Source organism: Triturus cristatus, chromosome 7 (assembly GCF_964204655.1).
Source record: "Triturus cristatus chromosome 7, aTriCri1.1, whole genome shotgun sequence".
NCBI classification, from domain to species: Eukaryota; Metazoa; Chordata; class Amphibia; order Caudata; family Salamandridae; genus Triturus; species Triturus cristatus.
Window position 1 is genome coordinate 1,533,519,416 of NC_140590.1, and position 24,113 is coordinate 1,533,543,528.

The following is a 24,113-nucleotide window of genomic DNA, read 5'->3' on the forward strand; positions in this document are numbered from 1 at the left end:
CCTAGTCTTTCCTAGACCCATTTGTCAGCGTGCTCGCTGATCGGCTGATGGAATGCCTTGTGTCTCCTGTGCAGCAGAGGCGTAGCTAGAGCTTGTGGTGCCCGGGGCTATCCCTCAGATTGCCGCCCCTGGATTGCTGGGTTGCTGGGGAAAAAGGATGGCAAGAACTTGAAAGAGGATCAAGAGACACGTAGTATCGCCGCTAATAGTTACCGCGATCATGCAAGTTACATGCACATACATGACACGGTCCAAGGCTACACAGTTGAATACACCGGTGAATGGCAGTGACTGGCAGTACAAAAGAGAACACAGACTGCATAATCTATCTGGGGATTCAGAAAAACCGCATGTGACATCCATCAGAGAGCTGCGTGAACAATTACCTGGTAATCCCCTCAGCACAATGCAAACATGCACATACATGACACTGTTCAGGGATCCATCATCTACAGCTGACATTAAATGACCATTCATCATGGTCCCCCCATTAAAGCAGTGCACATTGTGATCTGCATGGTACATGTACTTTGCAGCAGGCATATTAACCCTCTGTGCTACCTTTCCAGGAGTCAACCCTTCCACTAGACAATACTCGGATCTCTCTCTAGGAAGAACATTAATCACCGAAGTTATCATGACATTTTTATTGTTTCTGAAAATTGCTGGAGGCCAGGAAGGTGCCAGGAAGTTTTTTTTAAACCATAATATACTTGCAAACACTACACACCCACCCGAAATAGGTACCCAGTGCCGTCACACCGTTTGCACCGCCCTAACCTGCTCAAGGTTCATGTGACCTCAGTGACAGAGTCACAGTGACTGGATCACTGTTGCTCTAGGGTGTGCTGCTTCGTAGGCCTGCCCGCAAGACTGGATATGAACTTCAGTATGGATTGTGGTGGACAGGCCTTCAAGGTTAACTCACAATTGACACCACTAGGGTACACCTGCTTGTGCTAAGACATCAAGCCTTCTAAGGTCTAGTGGGGCCTTGTAAGGTCTAGCATGGGAATATGCTCCCTCAGAAGAGTGGTCTGGTGGACTGGTCATGAAGGCTGAACCCAGTTCCCCAGTTCCAAATTCCACAGCTCTGGCCATAGTGCCACATCCTCTCCCCCACTGAACAACATACTGCCCCACTGAGAGAAACTCGCACTGCTTTCAGCTACAACCTAATTGTGCCCGCTATAAACACTTGGATGTGGCTCAATTCAAATTATGCACTTGATAAGAGTAATATGCTGCCTAAAAAAAAAGTAAAAGCAAACACTCATAGGGAATGAAAGATTAAGTAAAGCATGTGAAATGTAAGCAGAAACAACATGGTTACCTTAACGATCTCTCCCTCACTATTCAGAAATCAGTGAGTGGTTTTACCTGAAAAGTTAAGGACATGACTACAGGGCCCTGAAGGGAACCGTTTCAATGTCCATTGCTTATATCCTTAATAAACGTAAGCAGTATGGTTTAAAAAGACCACATCCATAAACAGAGTCATGGTACACATTTTGTTTTCCAATCCATCCATCAACCAGGTATTGCAGTCCCTCCAGGAATGGTACACTTTCCCATCTGGGAGCAACAATGCTGTTCAAAGAAAGACGAGAAAACAAAAGTAGCGCTTCACTGCAAAGTCTGTAAAGTGAGGCTGATGTGTTTGGATGTGAATAAAACCACTCTGGCCACTTTGCAACCACTCTGTCTTCCTTTATTTAGTTATGTATTTATTTTTCATATTTAAAACCTTCTATTTCTCTCCATCCCGCTGCACTTTGGAATAGAAAAATGTCAGAAAAAGGGCATTTCCCGCAAGAGTGTTTTTCTTTTTTGGATCCATTTCACAGGGAAGCAACTAAATGAAAGAAGGAAAGAGGTTGTGAACCGTTTCTTCAAGTTATGGTTTTCAGTAAGTGAGGAGCAAGACAGAAAGAGAGGGAATAATAGGAAGAGAGGTGGGACACCTGCCAGCACAAAAAAGAAGAGGACATTGCCCGCGTCCTATTCCTTCTCTGCCCGTCCCGAACGTCCACGAAAGCAAGCCAAGCCTTATCTGAATGCCTTTGTCCGCCCACAAAATAGTGCCACCTGGGGCGGACCGCCCCCCCCCCCCCTCTCCAGCTACGCCACTGCTGTGCAGTCTCATTTAATTTGGGGCTCTCACGCTCAAGTCCTTTCAGGCCGCTGGGCTTTAGCAGTCTGGTGTGGGGAGGGAAATTTCCTCCTGAGAACGTCACTCCACTTTGAGCTGGACTTAGGCACAGTGTGTAAAGAAGGTCACGGCTTTGCAGAAGTCTCACTCCAGGTTCAGTTCTCTTGTTTCCTTTTGGTGGTGGCTGAGAACCATGTCAGTAGTAAGAGTTAAACGGTGAACAATGCACTGATTAAGGGGAATAGTACTTATCCACTCTGGCAAGGGACCTGTGGCTACAAGAAGCAATCTGGAAAAACCACCCACCCACCATCAAAAAGAGACAAGTGGTTTCGGTGAGGAGTGCAGAATATGTATACTTGCAGTTATCAATACGGAAAATGAGCATTGGCGGGCCAGCATGAACTAGATCACTATCGGGTGCAACCCACACGCAAGGAGTCCAATCATCTCTACCAATTACCTCTTAGGCACACATGTGAAACCCTACAGGCATGGACACTGATGTGAGCAGGACGGTCAGTGCATGTGCCAAACATCCTGAAGTCAAAGGACCAAGTTATGAGGGACTGAACAGAACTATCCGGAGGCAATCCCTCTCCCCCACAAAGGTACAGGTAAAACAACCTGGGGCCCTAACCAAAATCTTGTAGTGTACCACTGTCAGTGCCGCATGACCTGGGTAGAGGGAACAGTAGTCAACGCAAAGTGAGCTTGCATGAATATTGAGATTTTTGAGGAAAAAAGATGCTGGACAGGTCAGAAAAGAGACACGGGCAGGACAGTGCAGCTTTATAAAGCAATATAGAGGAATTTCTTCCCACCAAACACCGTAGTCGAAGTTAAACTACAGAAACAGCACATGTCGATAAATGCCCCAAATTAGCTGCAGCCTTGAGGCAGAGAAACCCTTGCAGCGGTAAACTCCCAAACTTGAAGTAACTTCAACACACGCCTACAGACACCCATGCAGTTTATAGAAGATTTGCCTTTTTTGGCCCCAAAACCATGCTAAAGAATAACATTATCAGGTAGGTTATACCAAATTCTTGCCTGCCATTTTCGTTCCCAGGCCCAATTCCCCTGTGACCACGGATCGATTAATAGACGCGTTCCATGGTCTTTCAGAGTGCGCAACCAATGTGACCCATGCAAGGCACCTAAAATCAATACTCTTTAAATCTTCTTCTTGGGCACACCAAGCACACTCCTCAAAGCAACCTAGAAGCCGTGTGCAAGACAACTGAAATCAAAACTATGAAAAGATGGAGGGGTCCAATCAAATATAAGGAGGATATGGAAAACCAATGTGATAACAGAGGAAGTTCAACTGTTGAGGTTCCTTTTGTGGCAAAACTCAATCCCATTGGTATGAAAGTGTGAATGAAATAAAATAAAGAGCTTTCAGAGAGTGGTGGCAAGCTACATCTCATAAACACTAGCTTCAATGCCTCCCCATAATTTTGCCAAAATATTCTGCGGATTAATACCACCCATTTTAGTCTGCAAGAAGTGAGGGTTTTAAGAGAGAATCCCAGAGGATTGCCAAAGCCTGGAATAGGGACAACAGGGGACTTCACCAGGCCACCATTATCATTCTTCCTTCCTGTCCAGTCTTTTAAAACATTGGGGAGTGAATACTATGACCATGTTGTTACATTGCACACTTTGGCATGGCAGAGTCTTGGAAACCAGCATCTGATTGATGTTGTCCATGCCTTGTTATTTATTGCTGGGAAGAGGCATCCCCGCATGAAGGTATAAAAAGGGACTTGCATCCAAAACTTGTCCTCCCTAAAACAGAGTATTTTGCACAGAATCAACAGACCTTCAGGCAAATTCACTGAATAAGGGTCAGAGTGAAAGAGCAATAGAGAGAGAGAGAGAGAGAGAGAGAGAGAGCGAGAGCGAGAGCGAGAGAGACAGACAGAGGCCTCTGGCACTCCACAATAATCTCTACTTTCTGGCACCGGACTATTTATACTGATCTGCCTTTCCAAATCTTATATCTACAACTATGCAGGTCGAGACACCTGCTTGGGGCGCTTTAAATTCCTTAGTAAATGACCAAACTTTACACAGTGGTGGATGACACACATCAGGGGTGGGTGGGTGCTTGTTAAAGAAGAAAAGAAAAAACTTACCTTCTCGCAGCGTCTTGCCGCTCTCTCCACCGTCGTCTCCAGAACAGGAACACAGAGCAGCATCCAGACTCCCGAGCCAATTACAATGCTGAAATGCAGCCTTGTGATTGGCTCGCCTAAGCTAATCACAACACAGCGTTATGATTGGTCTGACCACCGTGGTTCAGTGCTCAGACAGAGACTGGGGGCCTGAGCATGTTCTCCTCACAGGCTGTATAATGCAGCTTGTGTGGAGAACATCCAAAGTGCGCATGGCTGTTTGGCTGGCCCTAGACCGCCGGTCAAACATTCATGTGCACTATGGGAGGGCAAACTACTCCTCCCCTCCTCTGCTCTGTTAGCAAAGCAGCCCCAAGTCTTTTTCCTGCTACATTTTCCCATTTTCTCAAAGTTCTGTATTTTGTCCTCTATATCAAAAAGGGTACATTCAGTTCGCCAATGCAGGTGGTTGGCTAACACTTCGTTATGAATTGATTTGACTCCAAATGGATGTTGCAGAGGACTGCTTCAGGATCCTGGCTACCAAAAAGATGCAATATGATTAATTGCTTCACTGTCTTTCATCACAGATACACCATTTTTAAAAAGAGGCACAAAGAGGCCCTGATATAGTCTAAAGTTCTTTGAACAAATTCTAGACCGAAGGTTAACAATTGAAAACAAAAGCATTCCAATATGAGAATTTCATGGGTTTTCTGATACCTACAAGAGAGGTTGTTTGGTTACACAAACTCTGTATACATTCCTTCCTTGCTGGGAGGCTGCCCTTGGCTTTATTCAGGCGTTGGACTATCTTTATCTTAATTCTAAACAGAGTCAAACACAACCACAGTGGGTGACTTCAGGTTCCCTTGTGCACCATTCTCGAGAGCAATCTGGGTGGGAAGGCCTGCGGACAGGCCGGATAGGAGGATGACCCACTTTCTCCTTTACGAGGCTTTTAGACTGCCTATAATATTAAAGTACTCTACAAGACCATTGGTCTTGGGACAGTACAATGAGGAGAACTTTTAATAAACTCCACACTTCTCACACATTGTCTTCAAGTATGTGGATATGAAATTGATTCCACTGTCAGAAATACCCGGTTTAGGAAAAATAATCTGTTAAGGACTCTAAAGAGGCCACAAAGTCGAAAGTGATTGGTGAAATAGTCATGTGCCGCCCAGCTCCTCATTTTATAATTCTAGTCGGTTAAATTGTTTTTCGATGCAGAAGACTTGTGTCACAGGTTTTTTGAGAGCTGCTCTACATGATTTCTGTACTGATACACAAATATTGCTAGATTCTGTTGGGACGTAGGTACCCACCGAAAGTGATACTCCCTTTATCATTAGTGACTACCATAACCATGACCAAGCCATGAGTTGGCTAATGATTGGTGGTAACCCAGCCATAAATGTGTGGTACAGACTTCTCTGCCTACACTCAAAGCTGATAGCCAACCTACTAGCTCTCCCTGGTAAATTCTGTATAGTCTGTCATGAAGTGCACACTAGTTTCCTATGAAAGTAATAAAAGTGTGTCTATATGTTTGGATACATGAGGGGAGTGGGTTCCCGATTTGGGTCTCCACCGAATGAATCTAGTCAAGGTTTGTAGGGTGCTTCATATGATTAGTATTAGGCAGGGTACGGTCTTCCCTCTCCTGGATGTCTGAGTGTGTTTGTGTTACTGAGTGTGCATGTCCATCTCCCACATCCTGCATCCACATATGGCCTCAAAGCAGAAACTGAGCAATAGCTCCTGTTAACTAATACACTATCTGAGAATTGCACACTTATGCAGTGGACATTATCCTCTATCACAAGGCAGTAGTATAAGAGGAGTCATTATCTGACCTTGACGATTCCCAAAACAAAAAACAAATATGTCCAGCATGTTCAGCAATACATAGCTGCATTCACAACCTATGCTAGGTAAATTTGTGGATGATAATAAAAATAACAAGCATTTGCAATGCAATAGGTCTTGCATTTGCGAGAGTGTAAGCTATTGGCATTGTAAATGACAATGCCTTTTATTTATCTGTTTTGATAATTAACACATAAATTACATGCATTGTCATTTGCAATGCCAATAGCTCAAACTCTTGTAAATGTAAGACCTACTGCATTTCAAAGAAGCGCCCGCCTTTGTCCCGGGCTCCTTGGAATGTGAAAGCACTCATGGCGCGCTGAATGTTGCAGGAAAGCATGTTGTGCCTGCAGTAGGAGAAACCTATTAAAGAAAATAGTGCTTACAGACTAAGTAAGAAATACCGTGTAACAACCGAAGTAAAAAGGCCAGTCCTCATGGGAGGATACAAATGACGATAAGGTGGTACTAAGAAGGGACTAACAAGCCTATTAACAAATCAGAAGCCAGCATTTACGAAAGACAATGACACAGGCCATTGACAAATATGGGCGGAGAGTGGACAGAGCTTCAAGTCCATACTCGAATACAGCATGCCTCGCAGAGAAGCGCATGCGCTGTCCAGGCTCGACCTAAAAATGTGGAAAAAGCCTTTCCTCTCCCTTCTTCAACCAAGGTGTCTGGCTAAGGTGAGATCGTGTGCCAGTGAGAATTTCCATAGCAATAAGGTACTTCCAGTCACTGATTTGTGCCATGTTCAAGACTGGAAAGATTGGTCTATAATAGTATCCCTTCTGGGAGTCTAAGGAGCACCCAGCTGCTTCCACATTGAGCTTGAATCTGCCAGAGCACAACACTCTTCTTATGTCAGGGCATCAGTTCTGCGACATGTCATGTACCGTAGAGAAGTCCTTGTCAGATTTTGATGCCATATCAGTATCTTAACAAGTGGGGAAGGAAGCTTTGCGCCTTCTGCAGAAATGTTTGGCACAATACACCTTCATTTTGCTCGGTCCTGGTGGAGTATCTGTCTCAAGGTGAACTCCTCCAAAGCACACCAGGTGTGCTATATGTTAAAGAGTCAAGCGTGAAGTCATCATCTACAACGCCATGAGGCGATCACCCACGAGAAAACTCACTGAAAAGATTGTCCCGAACACTCACCTCACTGTTTGAACTTTGTCATCCACCCATAGATTGACGCGGGCATCTGCCATATCTGCTACTGCTTTTAATCAAAGTAAGTTCCTCAGCAGCTAACTTGACCCTCTAAGATCTTGTCAGGTTGATATGTGCTTCATCAGCATTTGTGATAAAAACACCAGAGTCTCTGAAGGCTGTCATTTTCCCCCCATGTATGTACTAATATATGCTTGGATGCCTGTTCCTGTCTGCTAGAGCGAGAAAGTTAGGGTCTTCTGACCACATATCCACTGACTCAAGTGGGTGCACAAACTGTATACAGGCTAATAGCAACCACCAAGGTCCTCATTTACAATATGTTGACGCACTGCAGCGCAGCAAGCCTTGCTGCTGCGCTGCTGTGTGTCAAAATAAAAGGGCAGGAATGTGCCATATCTACAAGATTCTGCGCATTCCTGGCACTAACAGCAGCCTTGTGCCAGCGCAGGCCCCCTTGTGTCATTTTGCAAGGGTGCCTGCCCTGAGGGGATGATTGTAGAAGGGTGCTTGTGCCCAGGGAATGATTGTTTTTGTGTAGGATGGAACACATTCCTGCACAAAACAAAATTATTAAAGGCATTTGCCTCTTTCTATGCATGCAGCAGAATGCAGCACGCATAGAAAGAGGAAAAAACGAAGAGAAATGAAAGTATTTCTCCTCGATGGTCCTACATACGCCTCTCCTGGGGAGAGGTAGGATTCTGACGCATTTCCAGTTTACAAAATGTTGAAAATCTGGAAATGCGCCAGGTTCCATTGATGTTGCGTGGAAACACCCACAGCAACACCCACCCTTTCATGCAGTTATCTGTGAATGGGAAACATATTTACAAGGCCATGAAAAGTCACGCAGGGTGACTTTACATGACCTTGTAAGTACAGTGAGCCCACTGCACAGCTGGTGCCTCAAAAAAAGTGAGGCACACACGGTGCATTGGCCTTATAAATAAGCTCCTAAGTTGATCATCTAGACCCATGGGACCTTTTCTTGAAACAACCCTAGAGGGATATTGATATTGGGACAAGGAAGCACAGGGGTTATGTCAACATAAGCTGTTGGTCTCCTTATATAAAGGAGCCTGGCTACAGCCAACCACATCCTGACCTTACCAGCCTTTCTGGGTTTGAAGAGTGCCCTCTTGAGGAAGGTTTCCTTTGACGTACAGAAGAGTTCACCTTGTTGTAGACAGAAGCTCCTTTGGTGTAGGTGTTGGCAGAAGCACAAGACATGTTCCAGGTGGTGACATGTATGTGCTTTTGGACATAGTCGGAGGGGAAAGATCAGTCAGTATACCTCTGGAAGAGCTGAGTTTCCCTTTCCATCATGGATATTAAATGCACAAGAACCCAGAAAAACAGGTGATTTGCCTTCTGATCAGTGTGCCGTGCTTCAAGGTGCTAGATAAGGTTTTTAGAAGAACAAGCCTGTGCCTGTTTCTTGAAGAAGATAGGGATCATGGTCCTTTGTGTGGGCACACAGCTGAATATTCAAGGTTGAAGAAGATGAGTAAGTCTTTCGATCTTCATTATTTTTCTAGCAGGCTTCCTGACTGTCACACTGGGAAACCTGGGGGGCACTATCATTGTTTCAACTGTTGATAGGGCCCTCTGCAGAGACCATACCTCTGCGATATTTAAAATTAGGTCCAAGTGTGAGGACACAGTAAGGCAACTTTGAAACTTACCATGTAGGATAGTATTTTTACAGTGCTTAATTTGAGTTGGTGGTTTCCGGTGCTCGGCACCGGCACTTAATTGTCAACAACGGCACTTATGACAGCTGCCACATGGTGGCGCTGTCTCTCTAATTTAGAGATGAGCAGAACAACTGTTTATTATTCATATAATATATAATAAAAATGACTTATAGCTGCCTCCCAAACCATTCTAACAGCTTTGGGGGCCTGGAATAGTCTGAATTGTCATTGGCAGCACTGGCAGGGGCACTGGGTTGAACATGCTGCAGTGGCCTCTTGATGAGGTTCCTGGCACCTAACTTTTTACAAATTAAGCACTGTATTTTTACATCTACTAAGAAAGTTTCCTACATATGATCGGGACATGTAAGGTAGTTGAATGCTACTTGGTGGCTGGTGGTGGAAGGATTGAAGCATGCAGTAGAATCCCTCGCAAGAGACTATCTGTAAACAAATGTTTTATGAGACCGAAAAGGGGGAAATATGCTCCACATCTGTGAGACTATGCCTACTGTTAACCAAGAGACATATTGCAATACACTGGCTCGAGACTGCTGGCCCTATAATTGAGATGCGAAGGAGTGATTTGTGAGAGCACATAATTCGGATTCTGAATGATCAGAGGTTAAATGACGATGTAGAATACTGGTAATAGTTTTTGAGAACCTGCTGAAGAAGGTGTCCCTTGATGTTTTTTGACTGTTTTTTTGGTTTCAATCTAGAGGCCTGTCAGATGGGTGGTGTTTGCTTTCTCTTCCTACTTGCTTGCCATTCTCCGATTACAAAGTTGAGTAAACCTGTATGTTTCTAAATTTGGCTTATATGACAGGACCTAGACAAGTAAAGTTTTTTCCCTGTGTTAACATGATCAAATATATTTTAAAAAATCATTCAAGGCAACCCTTTTCTCTGAGGTTCACTGCTTTTAGTTCGGATAGGTTTTGGATCCATGATGACTGTTTTACCTCATTTAAACTGTACTACATGTTTTTGTATTTCAGAGCTCAGTCGTTGCTTGTATCTACAATCTGATCAAGTGTTTTACTTACGTACTTGTGCCATACATAAATTGGCCAGACGCAGTACCTGCCCCTGTCCTTGAAAGGGGAACTGATTTAGACACCCATTTTCCCTCAGTGGAGGATAAGAGCAGAACAATTTCACAACCAATCCACCTAGATTAATTTAGCCCCTCCTTACTGAGTGCTGCCAATATACTTTACTCACAATCACTTAAAAGGCATTTAGCCACAGTCACTCATACTCAGTAACATTCAGTCATATGTAGTGATGTGGATTGTCTGGTTCATCCTGTGTGTAAAGAAAGGGGATGATGTAGTGGATGTGATGAGTCTATGTATGCATGGGCTGTGCGTCCTTGCTGTAGGATGTGAGAATGGATGCTGTGAGAATGTGACGATGCATGGAATGTTGGTCTGTGTGCTGATGCTGCAGCAAATTTAGATATTTGCAAAAATACTTTAGTAAAAGTATAATGTGCAGAGCTAACGTTTAAAAAAGACATTTGTTAAATGCAAAATTTGTAGTAGGCAACCATACTTAAAAACTATAGGCCTGTAACATAGAAATAAAGCATGAGGGCCCGATTCACAGAACTAACTTAAGACAAAATCCTAAACTTACTACCATTTTGGTATTCACAGAAGGCACCTACTCATTTCGGTATTCACAGAAGTTAGGAGTCCTAACTTTAGGACTCCTAAATGCCTTCTGTGAATACCGAAAGTCTTAAAATTAGGATTTTTCGCAGTTTAGGAGTCCTAAAGTTAGGACTCCTAACTTTACTACTACTAAACTGAGAAAAATCCTAATTTTAAGGCTTTCGGTATTCACAGAAGGCATTTAGGAGTCCTAAAGTTAGGAGTCCTAACTTTACTACTACTAAATTGAGAAAAATCCTAATTTTAAGACTTTCGATATTCAAAGAAGGCATTTAGGAGTCCTAAAGTTAGGAGTCCTAACTGTACTACTACTAAACTGAGAAAAATCCTAATTTTAAGGCTTTCGGTATTCACAGAAGGCATTTAGGAGTCCTAAAGTTAGGACTCCTAACTTCTGTGAATACCGAAATGAGTAAGTTCCTTCTGTGAATAGCAAAATGAGTAAGTGCCTTCTGTGAATACCAAAATGATAGTAAGTTTAGGATTTTGTCTTAACCCCTTCAGTGCCCTGCCCTTTCCCTGTGCCGGGCGTTACATTAGCGGGCGGGGTTCATGACGAGATAGTCTCGTCATGGGCACAGCGCAACCGTGCTCCATGACGAGACTATCTCGTCATGGGCACTGAAGAGGTTAAGTTAGTTCTGTGAATCGGGCCCTGAGTTCTTAACTTGACATAACTGAGGATGCCATGAATGAATAACAATTCTCTTGAACAAAAAGGGGCAACCCAATAACCCAGGGACCTGTGCTGGACAGTAAATATGTAAAAGATGGTCCCCATGGGGGAAATGTAGACCTTGACTTCCACGGCAATAGTGTCAAAACAGAGATAGAGAGAACCCCTTACTAGGGTAGGTTTTCAATTATGAGTTTAGTGCATTTATTCTTATGTATCTTCTCAGACATGAATATATACATCAATTTTATAGCGAATATTATGCATTACTTATATCATAAAAAGATATGGTGCTCCTATAAAGTGACGGCACAGTGAGAGTGATCAATAGTGAAAAGTGCATACGTGCTATGTATAAAAATATATGCATGTGGCTGATAGGGATAATAGATTGTTTGAATTCAATACTCGTCAAGTGAGTATTGATAGCCACCATCAAATTCTAAAAAAACACAGTCCACATATGTTGTGTCATCAATGTTTCGACCTCTGGGCATAAGTTATTCAAAGCAGGGTCATCACCAGAACGTAAAATATATAGGAAGCACCAAAATTGTGACAGATTGCGCAGTCATATAGAAATTGAAATTCTAGTAGTTGAAAAAACTTCAGGAAGGATATTTATCCAAAATCCAGTTGAAAAAAGGGTGCAATGCTGAATGTTTAAATCATCCGAAAATAAGCTCCCTCTTTAAATGCATTCTGTAAATCGGATTTTAATAAGCAGCTTTCGATGAACCCAGTCGAATATTGGGTGCAATGCTAGATGCTTAAGTCGTCTGATTTTTTGTTCCTTTCTTTTAAAATATATAGTCATCGCACTTCAGTAAGCAGCTTCCATTGTTTCCTTTCAGCCAGCTTGCATTGCAGAACGCCAGCATCCTTGTGAGGGATTCTCTCTATCTCTGTTTTGATACTATTGCTGTGGAACTCAAGGGCTACACTTCCCCCATGAATGAATAACAAGACATTTAAACAACCATTGTGCAAGATGTTTTTCTTCTCTTTGGTACAGATGTTGCAATTTCAGAAGCTACTCTTTATTAGCTAGTGGATAGAATCTTGTTTGTATTAGATGGCTAATTGGGAGGTCCTCACCGCAAAAGATGCAGACAACAGGGAGAATGATTCAAGGAAAACGCTTTTCGATAACAAGAAAGGATGTGCCGCAACATTCAAGGACACATGGCTAAAACATGATTCTACTCTGTTGACAAGATAGGGAGCAAACCTATTCCTAGGAGTGTGCTGAAATATTATTGGTCAACACGAAGAAGAAAGAATATTAATGTAGCAACATAGAAAATGGGCATTTATAGCAGTGTGTATTCAAAGTCTAGTTAAAGCAGCAGGTGTGCCCCTTATCCCAGACTTTCTAAGAGAAGATTCTTCACTGAGCTCTCTTAGAGATCATTTTGTGAGACCTCTTAGCTTATCTCTTGGTCTGCGGTTAATTGAGCTGAGAATACTTTCCAGCTAATTAGGCAAGATGCTTGATTCTCTCATCAAGACCCTTCATGGGTATCTGAACTGACCTTTTTTCCTTCTCGCATTCAGTTTGATTTATTTTGAATAGGGAGGTTTCTTTATGGAACACGCTTGTTTCATCATTATTGTATCGTGCCTTATTGATTTACTTTATTACCAAATATCAGTTGATTGATTATATTATCTTTTAATGATTAGACTTGGAAAATAATACCTTAATAAAAGAATGAATAACTAAAAGATTTGAAAATAAAACCTTTTAACTCACACTAACTCTCTTTAGTGGTTGAACTAATAGAAATGATAATTGATAACACTTTATATTGACTTCAGCTCATAACATCTCAGTCGGCATCAAAGATTCATTGACCTGTATGCCGGGTTTATGATTGATGAGTACGTGATATGGAAACCCCGTGCTCCAACACTGGGTAAATCGTGGGATTGATGACCGCTGGAGCCATAGAAGGACCTATGGCCTAACAAGAAATAAAAAAGTTAGCCATACCTGAATGGTTCCAGGCTTTTGTATGAAGACCCAGCACTCCATCTACAACATCACACCAACTCAAGCCCCATTTACAATTACTACGTAAAACATAAATAAGTAGGGTAAAAGAAAGCAGTCACACTGGTCAACGACGAGTCTCGTGCTAGTCACTGATTACTGCAACTGTCTGTATTTCACGATTTCTCCTTATTGTTTTGTTTGACTGCTGCAAGCTCAGAACAATCCCACTGACACCATAGTGGCGATACATAAAATGTCAACAAATCTTGAAAGTAGCAGCACCTAGAATCTACAGAAGATGAATTTCTTTGGCAGGGTCGCCCCAGAGTTGTGCAGACAGAGACCACCTACCCATGCTGGTTTCATGTCAGTAACATTAAGCACATATGTCTAAATTAAAGTCGTTTGTGCCAGGAGAGTGGGACTTTCACTGAGGTATGGTCCCTCCTTGGAACATGCAGGGTACCTGTCTAGCGGGTAAGAGGCAGGGACGTGGTTACAACTTTCGTAGCTGAAAAGTGTCCATGTTTGGGAACACTCTAGAGCGTAACAGGTATGGGGTACAAACCCTGCTCTATTTATTGTCTTCTCTAGCACAAATTTCACCTGTCCAGGGTTGGGGGCTCTGTGCAATGTACTGCGACACAATAGTAAAAGATGTTTTGACTGTACTCATTTCATGGGTGATAAAAATTTGATAATGTACAGAAAACCAGGGCATATAATGACCTAAGTAAGTGTTTAACATTGGTTAGATATGTTCTGATTAATTGAGGAGATGAGATTAGCAAATGAGTACAAAAAATAAATGTCTGTGATAAGAAACACCTGTGAATATACAACACTTTTAAGCTAATATATGAAATAGTGGTTAAATGTCTCATAATAGAACATTAATACATGAAGTAAATAGATAATATATATAAAGAGTAATTACTGTGAAAAGTCAATATGAGCATGGCACATATTCAAAGGATTGCAAGATCCTAAACTGAAAGTACACCAGGGGGGTAACTAGGGATGGGCATAAAACTGTTACAAATGGCAAAAAAGGGAGAAATTCACCTTTTTTTCTCAGTATGCCTGTGGACTCAAATTGTCCTGTACAAACTACCCACTTTTGCTCCACAAGCTGACCAGAGACATGAGTGGATTTCTGGCATTTTTTGCTGGTCCTATATCTGCCTAGGTAGTAAAAACATGGTACAAGGGTAACCACAGAACCACCTGAACTCTCAACAACCTGGGTAGTTCGTGATGTCATCCACGGCAGACAGAAGCGGATCGTCAAAATTCAATGGATTTACACAGCGATCCACTCCCCTTACTGCGGGGTGGAAAAAAATGCCCAGGTCTGCAGGATAAACAGAGGTGGTAATTGCTGTAAGAGGCTTAGAAAGTCCATAACTATGTGACAAGTAAGAAAGGAAATTTCAGCAGCTCAAAGCCAAGAGCATATGAGGATTGTCAGAATGGGCATAGTCAGGATGGAGCTTTGAACGTCAGGATGTTAAACCATGAGGGGCGAACATCAAAAGAGAACAATATGTCAAGGTCAACAGTGACAGGATTGGTAGGACGAAGGGGTGTACTTTTGTTCAAACAGATAAAGACATATGATGTGAGAGTTGGATAGGAGGATGGAACAGCCATCAGGGATATACAAATACAGAAGTGTCATTGTATAGGCACACGTGAAGGATATAGATGTGATGTAACACTTTACGGATTGGTGTCATGCACCCTTCACAATACTGGCACCAGGAGACCTTTTCGAAGGTAGACTGTGCCCTACAAATATAGTCATTCATTATTTATGCACCATATCTTCACTTTGTTAGTGCCAAATTTCAATATGTAATAATCACCTTCATGATGTCCCCTTCTGCAGCAGCTTGGACCAGTTCCTTCCATCCATCCTGAGACCAAAGACGCAGAGTAATAGTCCCACCAGGAACAATATCATTGAACTTAAACGTGGATTCATTTGGCATATCTCCTAGGGAAGACAAGGCAAGTGTGTTCAGACATGACAGAGTACAAAGCAAAATTTAAGAATTCCATCTACAGTTTCATTAAAAATGTTATTTTAGAGATGAGGCACTGTGGAAAATAAAAATGTGAAGGGTGGAAAAATTGAACTGATCTCAGTCACTATTAATTATTCACGATGCGCTCCAGTCTATCATTCTTTGCCCATGGTGCAATGCTATCAGAGCAACCAGTCTTAAGTAAATAAGCCTTCGTCCTGCTCGAATAGAAACAGTCCAGCCAAAAATGCCAAGTCAGGTCACCTCTGAATGGGAACACAAGTAACCTCAGACTGGGTACAGCCTAGTTAGGCCTTGTCCATAAAGTATAGTTTGTGTTCTATGGCACTTTGATTACATTGCTCATGTGTGGGCATACGCAATGAAACTTAGGGCATTGCACAGAGGAAAACAAAAAAGTGATGGGTGGAATGCTTTAATTAATCTCAACTACTGATATTTAGTTCAACTTTTTTTGTCCACCATGTCATCTCAGACAGTATCCAGCAAAGTGCAAATCTGCCTTGGTACTGCTCATATAGGAATAGTTTAGCTCATAATGGTTTACTCTGGTCAAGCACTAATGTGCTATTTTAACCAGTCTTAAACTTACATAGTTATTGTTTTTCACCTTGGAGGGTATCATACACATCATTAGTCACATTTTGCTAGGTCCACCTTAAGTCTTGTAAAAATTCACCTGCACTTGCGAATAGATTGTTTTTTCACTAGGATTGGGACACAATACAGTAAGAGATTAAGACAGCCTGCAATTTCCATTAATATGAACTTTTACCACCCATAAACAATGATTCACCAAAAAAGCAATCCGCAGCTGAAGTCATGTCACCCATCACACACAACATCACACTACCCTCACATTTGCTAGTGAAGGGTAAGAGTCGGGGGAAAGGACTTAGAACTACAAAAAAATAAAAAAGGACTTTTAGATCCTGCTTATTTTCTTCCCCTGCCACACACTTTTTGAACCTAGAAACAAAGGAGTATCAAGAAGGTCGCACGGGTAGTATCTCCCCACCCGCTCGATGTCTGCACTGAGACTGAGTTAAGTGAAGACAAAGAGGCAACCCTTGGTGTTAGGATGATAACAGTCCTATGCTTTATATCAAGGATGTAGTACATGAAGGATATATACCAATGATCTTTAGATCTTGCTAACAGACTGTCTGCCTTTTAATCTGACATTCAAAACCTAAGCTGCTATGAAAGATCCATGCCTCAAGGTCCCATGAATAAGATTTCGGAGAGAGATCATAAGAACAGCCCCCACAGGGAGGAATCTTGCCTATGGAGAGGGTTTTGCATTTTCTACACTTCACAATGCTTATACAAGAACTTTCTGATGGGAAGATGTATCAGGCCTTCAGAGAAAAAATAAAGTGCAAGCCTCATCATGTTAGATGAGTCCAGCCAGAAGTCTTGTAGCTGCAAGGAGACATCCATGGATGAGAAACTGGAAGGCAGATTGCAGTAGTCTACCAAGAATTTGAAGAGTGCAGAGAATTTTGTAAACTACTTCTGCATGGCAAACGCAACCATCTTCTCATAACTTTGCTTAAGAGGGCAGGGCCCCTGCTCTGCAATGGTTTGGCCCACTGGAGGAATTTGCTAGCAAAGTCCAAGATATGAAGACACACCTTTTCTTTCAGAAGAAGAACTGCATCTGCAAGACTGAGTTCTGCTTGTCACCAGCAGGTGCATCAGCCTTCCCTAGAATAGGATAGGAGACTACACCAAGGAAAGATCTAAGCAAGAAGAACACCCTCCAAGAATATCCGGCATTTCTAGCACACTCCCACTACCCAAGTATACTAGACAAGAGACGAGGCATGGATTTTGTTCCAATGAGGATTAGAAAATGTTTTGGGGTTTCAAAGAGCTCAGGATCCAACTGTTCAGAGTTAGACACTGTGAAAAAGCATACAAGATCGAATTCTACATTCTCTTCTTCTAGATGTTTGACTCCCCAACTTAGTGACAAGAAATCTATGAGAAAATTCCAACACATTTCTTCACGCTTCACCAGGAATGGGGATTCCAAATCTTCCACTCCTCATCAGTCTGGAAGTGAAAGGAATGTACCAGTTTCTTGTTAAATTGTTTAACCTAGCAAATTTTTCATGCCATAGCTCAAATACGGGGATTGTAGTTCGGGGGGGCGTGGCCTAACAGCATGGCCGGCTAGTCGCATCTCTGCGTAGCTCCTGCCCCGTATGTAAAAATCTGGCACAAATCCTGGCGGAGTTGTGACTCTCTTTGTAGAAACTGATATCGGAGCTCCCCCTGACCTCGAGGGTCCCTGTCTGGAGGTGAAAAGACAGCCCGCAGAAGGGGAAATTGCCATGAGACGCCCTGAGATGCGGCGGCTCATTGGTGCGCAAGATGGCGGCGCTGGCCTTTGCCGGAGGATCAAGGGCCGCGCCGTAAGCCGATCCTGACTGGCCCCGGGGCGGAGACCCGTGTCAGAGACCCGGCTGGAGCCGCTGACCTCGCCGCGCCGAGTGGAGGCCCTGCAACGGCACGACCGGAGGTGATGGGGTGTTGTGGATCGCCCCCCCCCCCCCAGCTCCGTGGAGAGAGATCCGGGTGCACGCTCTACGCGAGCCAGGCGCTGTAGTTTGGACCGCGACTGGCCCACCTGATACCCTGTTGCATACGCCTGGGACTCGCCGCTGACGGTGGCGGGGCAGCGGTGTCCGCGACGCCTGGCGGTCGGCGGGACTGGACTGCGAGGCTGGGGCTCTCGATTTGGGGACGAGCCTGCCGCACCCCCTGTGCAGACAGTAGCTGAGGAGGCCAGGACCGTAGAGTTGGTGGCGGTCACCGGTGGCTAGAGCACTCGCTCTGCAGGTTGGTGGTGGGGCCGCCCAGCCGTGGGCCAGGGGAGTTGGACAATAACTAACATACGTGTCCCGTAGTGGAGAGCAGGCCGGTGGGGACCGCTGGTGAGCCCCGTGTACAGAGCGAGGCGGCTGAGGGGGCGATTCATTTTGTTGTGCCATATTGACCCGGACTTGGGATAATGCATGGTGGCAGGGTGGATATCCTCCGGATCCGACGGTGCCCTGGGCTGGTCCTGCGCCATTAGTCTGGAGAGCAAAGGGATTGAGGTGCAGTGAGGGACTCATACACACTTCTCTTGGGTCCGAGTTACCCCGTGACGGCTTTTCCGGGCCAGGGGTTAAGGATTGGAGGGCCTCGAGGACGCTCCCGGCCAGCCCGCACTGGAAATGGGGAAAGATAGACCCCTTAGAGGAGCACAAGCGAATAAAATTATGCAATACACAGTACCGGGCCCAACGTCGGCGGAGCGCCCCAGACCGAACCCTGAGCAGGGACCGCCGCAGGGATCGGCGGCGCAAGATAAGGCAGATATCCTGGAGGCCATTCGAGACTCACGGGCAGCATTGGAAGCCAAGATGGATGGTATGGCCATGGATATCAATCACCTGCGCCTGGACCTACGGAAGGTGGCGGATCGGGTCACTACTACGGAGGGGGACTTGACCTCCTTGCAAGCGGAGGTCCAACACTTGCAAGCGACGGTGTCTGCCTTGAAGGAGCACACCTCTCATCTTGAAGACAGGGCGGAAGACGCGGAGGGGCGCTCGAGGAGAAACAATCTCCGTTTTTTGGGCTTTCCGGAAAAGGTGGAGGGGCCGGCAGCGGACCTATTTCTGGAGGGGTGGATCGGGTCCGCCCTCCGAGGACTTCGACTATCCAGGATGTTCGCAGTGGAAAGAGCCCACCGCTCCCTTGCCCCCCCCCCCCCCCCCGCGAGACCGGGGTCCCCGCCTAGAACTCTGATCGCTCGTCTGTTCAACTTTAGAGACCGGGACGCGATCCTACAGTTCATTCGCAAGAATGGTCCCCCCCGGTTTGAGAACCGAGAGATCCATATCTACCCGGACTACACAAAAAAGGTGCAAAACTTGTGAAATTACTATAGAAGGGTCAAGAGGAGGTTGAGAGATCTCAATATAAAATACAGCCTAATGTTTCCAGCCCGGCTCAGAGTACAGTATGCAGACAGGGTCCACTTTTTTAGCGAGTCCACGGACTGGATGGATTCGACGGGCCTGGTGGGGCAAGATCAACATCAAGGATGGCAGGAGCGGAAGAGACGGAGCGGTCGGCAGCGTTCTCAGTCTGGTCGCACTGGAGGACAGCGGTCCGCGCCACAGGGGACATCAGACGGAGGTCGCATCATGGTGGGGCCGGATGGCACCCTGAGAGAAGAGCTGGGGGGCATACCGACGCAAAATCAGTTTTCCCCACTATGCCTCGTCCAAGAAACTCAATTGGAAACGGAAGGCACTGCTGACCTACTAGCTGGTGGCTCGTGAGTCACATATTTGCAAGTATGGGAACTGCCAATTGGGGGATGGTGGTCGACGGGGCTGCACTAGATGCTGTAAGTAAGGACCTCATCGCTACTGTGCCCTTGCTCTACTGTGGAGCGTCTGTGGGGAAGTCCTAGGTTTCGGGGACTATAAGGGGGGTGGGAGCGTAGATGTTGGGGGGCGCGGCTCCGCCACACTGCAGTCTAGGTATCCCAGCTGTGGAGTGCTGTGCCAGCTCGGCTAGGCCGCTGGTTGGGCGGGGCTGTGCAGCATCGGGCAGTTTGGTTGTACATCAAGGACTGGGGTTCTTCCTTTAGTAGATTGTCATTGTTGTTTACATTGTTGCGGGGGGGGTTTTAGGGGAGGGTGGTGGTTATGGGGCGGAGTCCCGAGTTCTCGGATCTAGGTTGGGTTGTGCGAATGAGGTTCTACTGCCTGTGGGTGGGGGGGAGGGTTTACACCGTTTTGTTTTATTGTTCTATGAGGGGAATGTTCTATGCCGGGTCACCAGAGGTCATGAGAACCTTCCGAAGGGACAGAGGGGTTCCCATCCCTATACATTGTGGTTTTTACCACTTCTGCATCAGGTATTGCGGTCAACCGGAACTCTCTATTTATGGCAGGCGACCAGCAGATCTATAAACTTATAACGTGGAATGTTAGGGGGCTCAAACGGATTCGGATAGCAACTTACCTGAGGCGATATAAGATAAGTGTGGCCTTTCTACAAGAGACGCACCTCTGGGGGGATTGCCTGAAGTATGTCCAACGGCGGTGGAGGGGCCAGTTTTTCGTGACCTCCTACTCAGGGTTTGCCAGGGGGGCACTTATATGGGTGGGGCCTGGAGTCCCCTTTAAGGGTTTAAAATGCAGTCCTGACGCCGATGGGAGATACGTGGTGGTGAAAGGGACACTGAATGGGAGACATATGTGTTTAGTGAACGTTTATGCTCCAAACACCGACGATGGGGACTTTCTGGCTAAGGTCCTGGGGAAACTAGACCTGACACCTGACATGGAACTCATTATAGCAGGAGACTTTAATTGTGCCTTGGATAGGGAACGGAATAGATACCACCCAAAGGTAGATGCTAAACCTAAGACACGGGAATCCATATGCCAGATGATTGATAATTATCACTTACTAGATATATGGCAGCACCGTAATCCCGATACTCGGGTCTCCTCCTGTTATACTCCGGCAGCTAAAACGCATAGCAGGCTGGATTATTGTTTTATTCAGGAAACAGCGGCTGGTCGGATTTTTGAGACACAATACTTGGCTCGATATTTGTCCGATCACTCCCCCCTGCTAGTGGCCTACACTTTGGGCCGCCTGCGTTCCAAAATACCGTTATGGAGATTGAATACTGAGGCCTTGACGGACCAGGTTTACAAGGAGGCGATCGCGACAGGGTATTTCAAGGTGAACTGGAACACGGCAAGCTCAAGGGTGTCCAAATGGGATGCAATGAAAGTGGTGTTGAGGGGGATATGCCTGGCCACGGAGGTGGGGGTGAGGAGAGTGTTAGAGCGGGACCTAAAACAACAGGAGCAACGCAACGCTTACGGACCCTAAAGGTAGAACTTCCCACAGACCCTGAGGGGCCGGCCAAATGGACAGAGCAGCGACAAAGGATAGGGGATCTATGGGATCTATGGGAGTCACTGGGCAAGTATAATAGGACCACGAGTAGGCGTTGATGGTACACTGAGGGTGATAAAGCCGGGCACATATTGGCGCGCTTGATTAGGGTGGAGACTCAGCCTCTCCCGATACTGGCCCTTAAAGCTGGTCAGGACCGAATGGTCTATACCCAGAATGAGATTAACGCAGTATTCACCTCCCACCTACAAAAAATATATTCCGAACCCACACCCAGAGTCGCCCCACAGGCTTTGGAAGCCTACCTTGCTGAGATGGAGTTACCCTGCCTTGACCCAGACAGTCAGGAATCCCTGGGGGCACCCTTCAGAGGGGAGGAGGTGAGAGCCGCGATCGCCCATTTGAAGACAGCTAAATCCCCCAGAATGGATGGCATAGCAGCGGAGTTATATAAATAGTTGGGGGGAGTCCTGGTCCCTAGGCTCCTCGACATAGTTTTGGAGGCCGGTGAGACTGGCGTATTGCCTGAGGCGCTGATTGTGATGATCCCCAAGCCAGGGAAGGACCCCTTACTCCCCTGCCTCTTACAGGCCAATCTCAATGCTCAATGTAGACCGTAAGATCATTAGTCAGGTATTGGCCAACAGATTACTTCCGTATCTCAGGCGTTTGGCACATGACGACCAGTCCGTTTTTATTCCGGGAAGGAACGCGCTGCGGAATATCCGCCGCCTCGCCCATGTCATGCAATCGCTAGAGGGCAGGGCCGAACGGAACACCCTGGTATTCCTAGATATCGAACAGGCGTTGGACTCGCTCCGGTGGGACTATCTATGGCAGGTGCTCCTAAAAATGGGGATTGGTGAGGGGTTTATGAATTGGGTGAGACTTCTCTATACTCAGCCGGTGGCAAGGGTCCGTACGGGACGCTATGTCTCGGATGTGATATCACTAGCCAGGGGGACGCGACAGGGGTGTCCGCTCTCCCCCTTACTGTTCGCCCTGGCAATGGAGCCATTAGCATGCCATCTCCGTAGGGTCCTCACGGGGCAGGGTATCCAAATTGGGGCCATGGAACATATTGTATCACTGTACGCAGATGATGCACTGGTGTATCTACGGGAGCCAGCGCACTCGCTTCCGCTGCTGATGGCGACTCTGGGTCAGTTTGCCGAGGCCTCTGGACTCTATGTCAATAACACTAAATCACAATTATACCCGGTTGGGTCGGAGGCTGTGGGGAGCCGGGTTCATCTCCCAGAGCTGGGGCTTCCATGGGTGTCGGATGCGTTGCGCTATCTCGGGATCTGGATCAGTAGGGACAGAGAAGTTTTTTACCAACATAATATAGGGAGGATTCTTAGAGGTCTCCGAAGCAGCATTGCCTTCTGGAACACACTCAGGCTCTCGCTGATAGGGAAGATTGCCTTGATTAAAATGGTGGTGTTGCCTCGATGTCTCTTCACAATGCAGGGCTCCTTCTTTGAACTCCCACACCAGGTCTTCCGGGATCTCGATGCAATACTTATACAACTATTGTGGAATGGAAAACGTTGTCGGGTAAGCCTAGAAATTATGAAACGTACTTGGGGTAGGGGCGGTTTAGAAATCCCGGACCTTGAACTTTATTATTTCGCGTCCCAATTACAGCACGCAGTGGCCTGGCTCGATACGGACCCTTCATGGGAACGATCGCTCCTGGCAAACACATATGGGGATCGACAGCTGGGGGCGCTTCTTTGGCATGCAAAAGGGCGACAGGACCCATGTCCTCCACTGGATAGATTGTTGGTTGCCATTTGGGCCAGGGTGGTTCGACGACTTATACAGGTGCGACCGTTTGCCCCAGAGGTAGACTTCTGGCTGATGCCGCCCTTCGCCCACATTGACCGGGTCATGTCTACTGACAAATGGAAGGCGGGAGGGTGTCTTATGCTGTCAGACCTTTACCCTGACCTATGGTTCATAACATACCAAGATGCAGTGGACTCTTATGAGCTGGGGCCGGGGCAATTCTTGCAATACGCCAAAACTGCGGCAACAGCACGACATCTATGGCCTACATTCCCGGAAGCCCCGGAGCACAGGCATACTCTGGTCAAGATGATAGCCATGGCGGGAGGGCGGAAACTTGTCACTCACCTGTACAGGGCTTTACGGGAAGACAAAAAATATGCACCCCTCAAAATAGAAGGTAGATGGCAGGAAGTGAGCCCACAGGAGATTACACCACAGGAGTGGGAAAAATTTCACGAGGGTGTACGTAAGGTGGCGGTGTCCAATAGATTTAAGCAGATACAATACAATATGGTCCACATGACGTACCTCTCACCCAAGCGCCTACACACTATTGATAGCTTGAGGGATCCCAGGTGCCCCAGATGCCACTATGCACAGGCAGATTTCCCACACATGGTTTGGTCGTGTCCGATGATTCAGATATACTGGACAGCTATCCTAGAGGACCTGCACAGAATAACAGGATGGAGAGTTGCCCTGGAGCTGCGTACTTGTCCCCTTGGACTGATTCCTCGGGACCCTAAACATAAAATCAGCAGGAAGTTCCTGATGTTGGGACTTGTGATTGCTAGGCGGCGAATAGCAATCCACTGGCTGCAACAGAGTGGGCCGCTGGTTGCGAACTGGAAGACGAACCTGCAGGAATGGGCGTTAGCGGAGGAGGGACATATGCGCAGCACTAGGAGGGATGCCAAGCTCCCGGAA

General features: G+C 45.9%; 1 protein-coding gene across 1 annotated transcript in view; it reads right to left on the reverse strand.

The window, feature by feature from the left end:
• The window catches only part of ANKRD60 (ankyrin repeat domain 60), a 47,622-nt gene that overhangs the window by 19,770 nt on the left and 3,739 nt on the right, over positions 1-24,113 (reverse strand). Inside the window, exon 2 of the mRNA XM_085614579.1 lies at positions 15,258-15,388. Within this exon, the coding sequence (XP_085470705.1) occupies positions 15,258-15,388 (131 nt within the window). The remainder of the gene's footprint in view (positions 1-15,257; positions 15,389-24,113) is intronic.